The sequence below is a fragment of the Mauremys reevesii genome, unplaced genomic scaffold, assembly GCF_016161935.1.
Source record: "Mauremys reevesii isolate NIE-2019 unplaced genomic scaffold, ASM1616193v1 Contig10, whole genome shotgun sequence".
In the NCBI taxonomy this organism is placed as follows: Eukaryota; Metazoa; Chordata; order Testudines; family Geoemydidae; genus Mauremys; species Mauremys reevesii.
In genome coordinates, this window is record NW_024100716.1 from 122,360 (window position 1) to 132,234 (window position 9,875).

The 9,875-nt window shown below is 47.9% G+C and overlaps 1 protein-coding gene across 1 annotated transcript in view; it reads right to left on the reverse strand.

Annotated features, from left to right (window-relative positions):
* The window catches only part of LOC120392547 (antigen WC1.1-like), a 63,108-nt gene extending 53,586 nt beyond the window's left edge, over positions 1 to 9,522 (reverse strand). The window contains exons 1-2 of the mRNA XM_039517366.1: positions 9,459 to 9,522; positions 3,149 to 3,463 (exon numbers count right to left, since the gene is read on the reverse strand). Of these exons, the coding sequence (XP_039373300.1) occupies positions 3,149 to 3,463; positions 9,459 to 9,522 (379 nt within the window). The remainder of the gene's footprint in view (positions 1 to 3,148; positions 3,464 to 9,458) is intronic.
* Positions 9,523 to 9,875: the final 353 nt, after the last annotated feature.

The window sequence follows — 9,875 nt, forward strand, 5'->3', positions numbered from 1 at the left end:
CAACTCCTGTTGGTGAGAGAGACAAGCTTCTTAGCTTACACAGATGTCGTCTCTGTAAGATCAAAAGTTTGTGTCTCTCCAGCAGAAATGGGTCCAATAAAAGATATTACCTCACCCACCCTGTCTCTGTCATATCTTGGAACTAACACGGCTACAACAACACTGCATATAAGAAGACAACTGTCACTTTTTGTAAAGTTTTCTAGTATTCTGTCAGGACAGCATCTCTCAAAAATCACTGGTGCAGAAACATCACAGCTCCCGTATGTTTTTGTTCTCAGTGATATCTAGTGCACAGGGCAGTTTGTAGGCAGCTGAGTGGTTATTTCTAGAATAACTCTGAATGGGCCCAATCCTGAGTCCTTTATTCTGTTTCTACTCAGTCTGTACAAAGCAAACTCACATTACAGGCAATAGCTGCCTGCCTGAGTAAGGAACCCTAGGAGCTGGCCCTGCACTTCTATCCAGGGAAGACGGGGATTAATGACAAGGATGGACATAACTATAAGGGCCATGGAAAGACTCATCCTCCTCTCCAGCCTTCAGCACAGGCATGTGGAACGACCCTGCCAGCACGGCAGGGGTTAAAGGGAGCCTTTGGGCCCAGCTAGCCCCACCCCACTATATCTGCAGCCAATGCCAGGCCTGGGGGGAGAAAAGGAGAGGGCCTGGCTCAGTTGAGGGCTGACTGGCGAAGAGGCAGGAGCGATCCACTTCCCTACCTGAGGGGAAGGGTCACTAGCCTGCCAGCCGAGGCAGCCACCAGGGGGTAAGCACTGCCCCACCTGAAGGAGCCGGGGACCACAGAATGAGGCCACCCAAGATCCACGATAGGGCGCTATGGGATACAAGCCACCAGTGAATGGGACTAGAGGGGCTGTCAGAGTCTACCCTCACTTGAAACTGGGCGGTTTCAAAGTGAGGACCCGCATGTCTTCCCCCCACCCCAAAATCCTAGGGTAGGTCTCCCCTTCGGCTGCCACCACCCGGTCAATTCCGTGGGCCGGGACACCCCTGTTTCCCCCCTTGGGAACACAGATCAATTCACAGAGGAGGAACCTCCCCCCTCTTCCCTCTCTCCAGCCTGCTCCGGAGACAGAATGCCTGGATTCAAACGCCTTGAATCTCTACACACAGGGAAGCAGTCCACTTCCCCCTCCCCTTCCCCTGAATTTCCCCAAGGGAAGGAATTAACCAAGTCCAAAGAAAAGAAAAGAATTTATTAAGAGAACAAAAAGAAAATACAGAATCTCTATGAGCCCAAGCTGGACACTCATAGGGAGTAACCTTATCAATCTCTGGAGAGAATTCCCCCTCCCCCTTTCTCAGTAAAAAGCAATATCAGCAAACAGGAATAAAGCATTTCCTTTAGCAAACACACAATTGCGAATATAGAAATCAAATCATAAGACTAATTCGCCTTTCTAATTAATACTCACTATTAATTAGTAGAAACTACTCCAGGAGAACTTGGAGACATGACTGTCCTCTGTTAGATTCAAAAACAGTTCTCACAAAGAACACAGACAAAGGCTTCCCTCCACAGAGATTTGAAATTATCTCGTCTCTGATTGGTCCTTTGGTCAGGTGGTCACCAGGTACTGCATGTTAACCCTTTACAGGTAAAACACACTTTAACCCTTAACTATCTGTTTATGACAGGGGCCATGCCCCAAACAAAAGGGACAGTGGTAGGAAGTAGCCCAGGGCAGGGGATTTAGATCCTATTCGGGGCAGATGCATGCAGAACCCTGGCCTGGGACCCAGGGGAGAGGGAGGGCCTGGGTTTCCCTACCCCACTGCCTAATATACGGAGGCAACTTAACCTGGAAAACAAGGAGCTGGAGGTCAGGCACAGCAACCACTAGGCAGCCCGGCCCTTCAAGTGCCCTGTTACAAACCCAAACTTTATTCCCACTGCAAATGTGCAGCTCCAGCTGAGATGCAGCAGCAGTTTTACAGAAAGGTGCACAGAAGGGACTTTTGCTCTGATACCCCTTGGTTCTTGTGCAGCTCCCTCCTCCTGGTGAGGTTCAGAGGAGAGGGACTCCCTGCTGTGCACTTGCTAGGTGTGCACCACAAGGCATTGCAGTTGTTGTTACCAGGTTAGGGAATTTACAATGGTGAAGGTCAATCTGGTTTCTGCAGAGTTTCAAACCCCTGGCAATCAATTTCTGTAAAGTTCCCACCCACCCCAGCTTTTTTATTTTTTTAAAAAATACTAAGAAATTGCATACAACCCCTCCCCCCATGTGAAGAGTGTATTGATATTTGTCATTGAAACACAAAATCCAGGAAAGGGTTGAGATTAAACACTGCCCTGAGCTCCCATCTCTGGGGGAGCTGCTAAAACTTTTGGAACTATGGGAAAATATTCTCTCTTCCTTGTGCTATATTCAGAGGAAGATATTATTCCTACTAAATGTTAAGAAAAGAGAAGTTAAAAATAAAACTTATAATGGGTCTGTAGCTGTAGCTGAGTCACAACAAATGTCTCCATAATATGATATTCCTGTGCTGTGTAGGGTTGAGGTATATTTCTGGCTGAGCTCTCTATGCTATGCCGGATCCACTGTGTATCAGAGGTTTTGAAATTTTCTATTACTAGTTGGTCCAAAATGTGAGAAGTAACAGAGAAGACAGGGGAGTTCTCTCGGCTAAATCTAATTCTGGCCAAGCTGGGAGAATCCCCCCATTCCTTGGTCACCCTATAAGGATGGCAAAGGGGCTACATAAATGCCACCTCCTCTGTACCTCTGTGGTTGGGTGTCTGGGTCTGGATTTTGGCATGAGTGTAACACTTTCAAAAGTGCCTCAGCAACTTAGGAGCCTAAGTGACATTTTCCTTTTTCATTTTCTCTCCTGTCTGCATTTTTAGACCCATTCAGTGGGAAAGGGAAAGGAAAGACGAGGCACTGAAACAGCTGGAAACGAGATAATGAAAACACTTTACAGTCACACAGGGGGGCTCCTCAGTGACCAGAGAAATGAACAGTAATAACTACAGCTCAGTAATAACAATAATGACAGGACTTGCTCTGGTTTTTGTTCATTTCTCGTTAGGGTCACGGGCACATGACGCCCTCTGGGTTCAAACCCTTTTGTCTCAGGGGATTTGCCTTTCAGGATAGAGCTGGCTGATTCTTACCTGAACAGGTGACTCCAGCATCCCAGTCATGAATGCAGTAATTGTTACCCCATCCATCGTTCCCACAGTGCCAGAGAGCAGACTCGGTACCATCACAGGCAACTTCATACAGCCAAATTTGTCCAGATCCTGCTCCAAAATGAGCATCAGAATGGGCACTGACAGCAGCTCCACATCCCAACTGCTTACAAACAACTCCAGCATCTTCTGTGTCCCAGCCACCATCACACACTGTCCCCCATTGATCCTGGTGTTTAACCTCCACTCTCCCGGCACAGGGGCTGCCTCCATTCACCAGTCTCAGCTCATCGGCACCTTCAAAGAGAGACACGGAGTAGGGTCAGAGTGAGCAGGGAGCCCCCGCCCCAGCGTTATCACAGCAGAGTCCGCGCCCGGCAGCAGGAGATCTGCGCCCAGAGCCAGGAGAATGGGACATGCCCAGAGCGGCCTCATGGCGCCACCTGATCCCATCTCAGAGCCTCACATTCGGGGCTGTCAGTGCTGCAGCTCTCGACATTTTATCCCCACTCTGGTGGTTTAGGGTGTTTTTACCTGTCTCATGAGAACACGATGAAAGGTGCCAACTCACCAAGTTTTCCTTATTCCAAATGGAGCCATCTCCTGTCACTGTCACTGGGGCTGAAGCCAGCGAGATGGCAGGGAGAGGGTCTGCAATGGGGTAACAGGGAGGCAGGAAAGACGGTCAGAAGGGAGGGGAGGAGACAGGGATCTGAAATTGGGGCAGGAGGGAGGAGTGGACATGGAGCACAGGGTGGTCTGGAGGGAGAGCAGGGAGCATGGGGCTGGAGGGGGTTATTGAGCAGTGGCCAGGAGGGAGGGGAGGAGAAGGAGGTCTGCATGGAGAGGTGGAGAGAGGAGGTGGTCTGGAGTGGGGGACAGGAATGAGAAGTGAGGAGGGGGTGAGGAATTGGGTAGGAAGGAGAGAAGGGAAAAGAGAGAGCAGAGATAGGGCAGAAGGAGGCATGGGGAGCAGAGGGGCTCTAAAAAGAAGGCAGGAGGAGGCAGGGGTGATCATGTGTAAGGGGAGCTGTCATAAACAGATAGTTAAGGGTTAATGCCTCTTTTACCTGTAAAGGGTTAAGAAGTTCACCAGCCTAGCTGACACCTGACCAGAGGAACCAATGGGGGAACAAGATGTTTCAAAAGGAAGGAGGGAAGTTTCCTTTGTTTAGTCAGTTTCAGTTTCAGCCTGAGTGAAAAAGATCAAGGAACCAGCCTCTTATCAGAGTAGTAAGTTTTAGAAAGGATTAAATAGGTTTATGTTTATTTTCTTTTGTACTTGTCTTGGTGCCATTAAGGGAATTATCAAATTAGGTATTTTTGTGTGTATTAAGATTTTTGCCCAGGGGAACATCCTGTGTTTTCAATCTATTGTCTGTGAGATTAGCTGATATGCTGTCTCCCAGAGGTTTTTTTTCTTTCTTTTACCTTTCTTTTCTTTAACTAAAAGCCTTCTTTTTAAGAACCTGATTGATTTTTTCCCTGTTTTTTAGATCCAAGGGAATTGGATCTGGACTCACCAGGGATTGGTGGGTGGGGGAAAGGGAGTAGGAAGGAGTAATTCTTCCTTGTTTTAAGATCCAAGGGGATTGGATCTGGACTCACCAGAAATTGGTGGGGGAAAGGAGGGGGGATGGTTAAATTCTCCTTGTGTTAAGATCCAAGGGGTTGGATCAGTGTTCACCAGGGACTTGGTGAGGAAGTCTCTCAAGACTATCCAGCAAAGGGAGCTAGTTTGAGAGTGGTGGCAGCAAGACCAGATCTAAGCTGGTAATTAAGCTTAGAAGTGTCCATGCAGGTCCCCACATCTGTACCCTAAAGTTCAGAGTGGGGGTGAGACCTATGACAGGAGCAGTGAAGGGGCCTGAAGCAGGGCAGCAAGAGGGTGAGGAGGGGAGGGGTGTGGAGCAGAGGATGGGAGGGAGGAGAAGTAGCCTGGAACAGGGGTACATGAGGGAGTATTGGGGAGGATGGTGAAGTCAGAATGAAATGTGAGGAGGGTCTGGTGCCGATGGACAGGAGGGAGTATTGGGGTGGGGAATGGAGTCTGGAGTAGGCAGGGGATGGGATCAGGAGTGGGAGGGGGCAGGAGTGAAGGAGAGATGGGGAGGTAGGAGATATCAGAATGGGGCAGTGCTTCCCAGTCTCAGGCAGATAAGTTGTGGGGGGGTGAAGTTAGGGAAGTGTTGCTGTTTGCAAAAGTGTAAACCAAACCCATCGTGTTATGGTGACATAATTTCTGTGAATAGTTAATGTCAGGTCAGAGTGAAGGTCTCCAGTGTCTCTGTCTGTAACTCACCCCTGACCAGTAACAGAAGTTCTGTGTGTGAGTGGGAACCGCGCCACATGAATTAGCTCAGTGCCTGTCAAGCTATTTCCCAGTCACCCCTTCATCTGTCAGAGGAATTGAACCAGGAGGGGAGAGCGAATTCAGTGCTGGGCAATGGGCAGCAGTTCCCATCTCAAGGGTGAGGGGAGGGAAGCGCAGTCTCCCGCTGAGCAGCCAGGGGGAGTCGTGCAGTTTGGGTGCATTAAATGGTGACTTTTCAGCCTGTGATTCTCACCCCCACTCTGGCAGAGGAGTAGAGGGGGGTTCTCAAGTCCATAGACAGACTGAGTAACATCACTGGATGTTTTTTATAACTTCTTAATTCTTGCTTATGGAGCTTGGCATTACAGCCTCGTGCTCCCTACTGGAGCTTCCTCTGCCCACCTGCCCCACACATTTCCCTCTTCCACTGGTCTCTTCCCACCCTCCTCCCCTGGGCTCTGCCCCCTCCTCTTCTCCCCTTTCTACCTGGCCTCTCTGCCCTGCATGTACAGGCTGCTCCTTCCCCAGATGAGCAGCAGACTCTGCCCCAACTCCCTGCCATTGACTTTTCTCCCAGTAGCTCTGAGTTCCACCCCCTGCCCTGAGTTGTCTCTAGAGTTTTTTGTATCTCGGGATTGTGGAGAGGCAAAGCTGCTGCTGGGAGACAGGCAGTTCACAGGGACTAGGAGATTGGCTGGGAGAACTGGCCCCCGGACAGTATGTGAAGAGCCAGGACTGTCCCTGTGATTGGGAGCAAGTACGAGCATCTTTACAATGCCCATTAGTTACGGCTACATAGACAGTTCCACTGTAGAGTGACCAGACAGCAAGTGTGAAAAGTCAGGACAGGGAGTGGGGGGTAATGGGAGCCCATATACAAAAAAGGCCCAAATATCGGGACAGTCCCTATAAAATCAGGACATCTGGTCACCCTATTCCACCGTGACCCCTGGAACAGGCTGGCTGCAGCAGTGTATGGCTGAGTCGGGGACAGCACGTTTATGAAGCCTCCGTGGAGTTCAGAGAACAGAGCAGTTCACATCAGTACGTGGCCAGACCATCCTGCTCCTTTAATGCCAAGCAAATACAAAACGCCACTTTGCTGCAATCCACAGGGGCGTTTATTCAGGTACAGCTCACTTCAGTGCAGTCCCACAGGCAACGCATGGGGCCCAGTCTGCACTAAGAAAAAAGGGGCTTTTTTTCAATGGAGTTAACTCAGTGATGTTCAGTTATGGCAGGACCCAAGGCTGTAACACTGCTGTAGCTAAGAAGAGTACCCAGAAGTCACCTACTACAGGACAGGCCCAACAAAGAAAATAACAGAACCCCACTAGCCATCCCCTTCAGCCCCCAACTAAAACCTCTACAGCACATTATCTACAACCTATCCTGAAGGACAAGCCATCACTCTCACAGATCATGGGAGACGGACCAGCCCTCACTTACAGACAGCCCCCCAACCTGATGCAAATACTCACCAGCCACCATACAACATAAACACTAACCCAGGAACCTATCCTTGTAACAAAGCCCGATGCCAACTCTGTCCACATATCTATTCAAGTGACACCATCATAGGACCTAATCACATCAGCCACACTATCAGGCTCATTCACCTGCACATCTACCAAAGTGATATATGCCATCATCTGCCAGCAATGCCCCTCTGCCATGTATGTTGGCCAAACCAGACAGTCTCTATGCAAAAGAATAAATGGACACAAATCTGACATCAGGAATCATAACATTCAAAAACCAGTGAGAGAACACTTCAACCTCTCTAACCACTCAGTGACAGACTTGAAGGTGGCAATTTTGCAACAAAAAAACTTCAAAAACAGACTCCAAAGAGAGACTGTTTAACTTGAATTAATATGCAAATTAGATACAATTAACTTAGGTCTAAACAGAGATTGGGAATGGTTGGGTCATTACACTAATTGAATCTATTTTCCCATGTTAAGTATCCTCACACTTTCTATGGGTCATCTCGATTATCACTTCAAAGGTTGTTTTTTTTTCTCCTGCTGATGACAGCTCATCTCAATTGATTGGCCTCTTACAGTTGGTATGGCTACTTCCACCTTTTCATGTTCTCTGTATGTATAAATATCTTTCTGTGTGTTCCATTCTATGCATCCGATGAAGTGAGCTGTAGCCCATGAAAGCTTATGCTCAGATAAATTTGTTAGTCTCTAAGGTGCCACAAGTGCTCCTGTTCTTTTTGCTCTAGCTCAGTGCACACACAGTTCTGTTTCCCTACACACAGTAGAAACTAAGAACAGCCGGCAGTTTCCTTGCTCAGAAATCCCCCAGCCTGCCCCTTCAGCGAGCTCCAACAGGCTTTGTATCTTTTTTGCTTCTAGGGTCCCGGTCACAACTCCTTCTACTGGCTTCTCCCTCCAACAGACACAGTCTGACGCTAGTATCCTGGCCCCTGCATTGGCAACAAGGGAAACACCTGGCTTAGCTCTGCCCTGCCCATGTGCCTAGTGCCTTTGGCAGTAGCCCCCACTGTCTGCAGCTGTTTTTACTCAATAAAGGATTTTGATTGCTCCGTCTGTTGAGCCTAAAAGAGAGTTCTCATCCTGCCGTTGACTTTCATAAGGTCTGTGATTGTCTTAGGATGGAAGACTCCTCAATGGCAGCCATCAGCACCTTTCAGGATAACAATCACATTTACATACTGCACCTATCTTATGCTGGGAAAAGTAGCTACCTGGTGATATCCCCTATATTGTAAACTCCCCCGTGTCACTATATCTGTGACATGTGAAGCAAACTCAAATTTCCCATCGAAAATAAAAAATATCAAAGGGATGATGCACAATTCCTCATCAATCCAACAAAAATACATTGAGCTAAGCATGTGCTTGGCATCACTATATGATGCTATCCCACAAGTAACTGGAGAGTATTTTATGCTTCCCCCGCGTCACTGTGTGCATCATGTGAAGCAGTCAAATTTCCAATAGAAAATAAGAAATATTCAGGGGATGATGCACATTTGCTCATAAATCCAACAAAAATACACTGAGCGGAACATGTGCTTGGCATGGCTATGTGACACCGTCCCACAATCGTGCAGTAATTTATCCCTCACGCAGTAATAATTGTCCCTCTCCTGCAATGTCAGTCTGAGCACCAGAAGCCACCATAGAATCCTCTGTTTTTAGGTCATGCACAGCTGTGTTATGGGCTCTAATCCCAGCACATTATATTTGAACTTCTTGGGAATCTGAAATATAAACTCCAAGTAACCTGCTAGATGGTTTGGTTTGCTGAGGATTTTCTGGTTATCAGGCCCCTAATCACCACACAGTTACTGAGCTGTCTGTGAAATAAACATGTTTTTCTCTAAGACAATAATTTAGACTGACATTTCTGATTATCAACTTCAGGCTAGCGCAGCAGCACATCGGGGTCCCATGAACTAGCTACAGCTCAGCAGTTCACTGCCCTGCCAGTCACATGGATCACTCTCATGCTGTTAACACCAGCCCAACAGGTTCCAATCACTGTATTATTTTAATCATATCTGGGTCCCACATTCGATTTTAATCCTATTGCTAATCAGTATTGGAGTCTTTGGGCCAGATTCATGTCCTAAAATGCACCCTGCCCCCCATTGCTCAGGCTCCACTGCTAACCAGAGCTGTGGCAGAGATGGGCAGCCAGTGCAAACCCTGCAGCACAGTTCTAACATGGTCGGAGCAAGATGCGCTGCTCAGTGAGTTGCTGTTATTTGCACCAGCTTCATTCTCTGAATAGTTTTAAGGTGCAGCCCCACATTAGGGTCATTTTAATAGTCCAATGTCAAGGTAACAAAAGCCTCAATAACAGTGGTAAGATCCAATCCTGAAAGGAAAAGTCACAACCTCCTAGCCAGACACTGGTGTTAAAAAGCTGACTTTAAAAGTTACCACCCTAGTTCCAGTTAACTCAGCTCCCCTGATGAACACAGAGGAGACTTACCTGCTACGTCCTGAACTGTGAGGAGAAGAAGCCACAGCACCAAAGTGGAGAGATGTCCCTTCATTGCCAGCCTGACTTGCAATGTCCCCTCCTCTCACTGCACTGGCTGCACCTAAGCACCTGCCAGGGCTCCTCTGTGTCTGACAAGTGATAACAAAGCAGTGGAAGGGAAATATATAGATTCAGAGGCTGGCATCAGCTGCGGGAAGGAACCAATAGAAAACCCATCTGCCTTTTTAGTTATTATCAGTGGTTTTATCTGTGACTTTATGCAGCTAAAATATCCAATAAAACTCAAAAGCAACAAACATCACCATATATGAGTGATGAGTCCCCTCCTGACGTCAGGTTTACCTCAGCCTCAGATCATCGGGTAACCCCCAATCTCTGGAACTGGAAGGAAAAGTTCTGTACAAA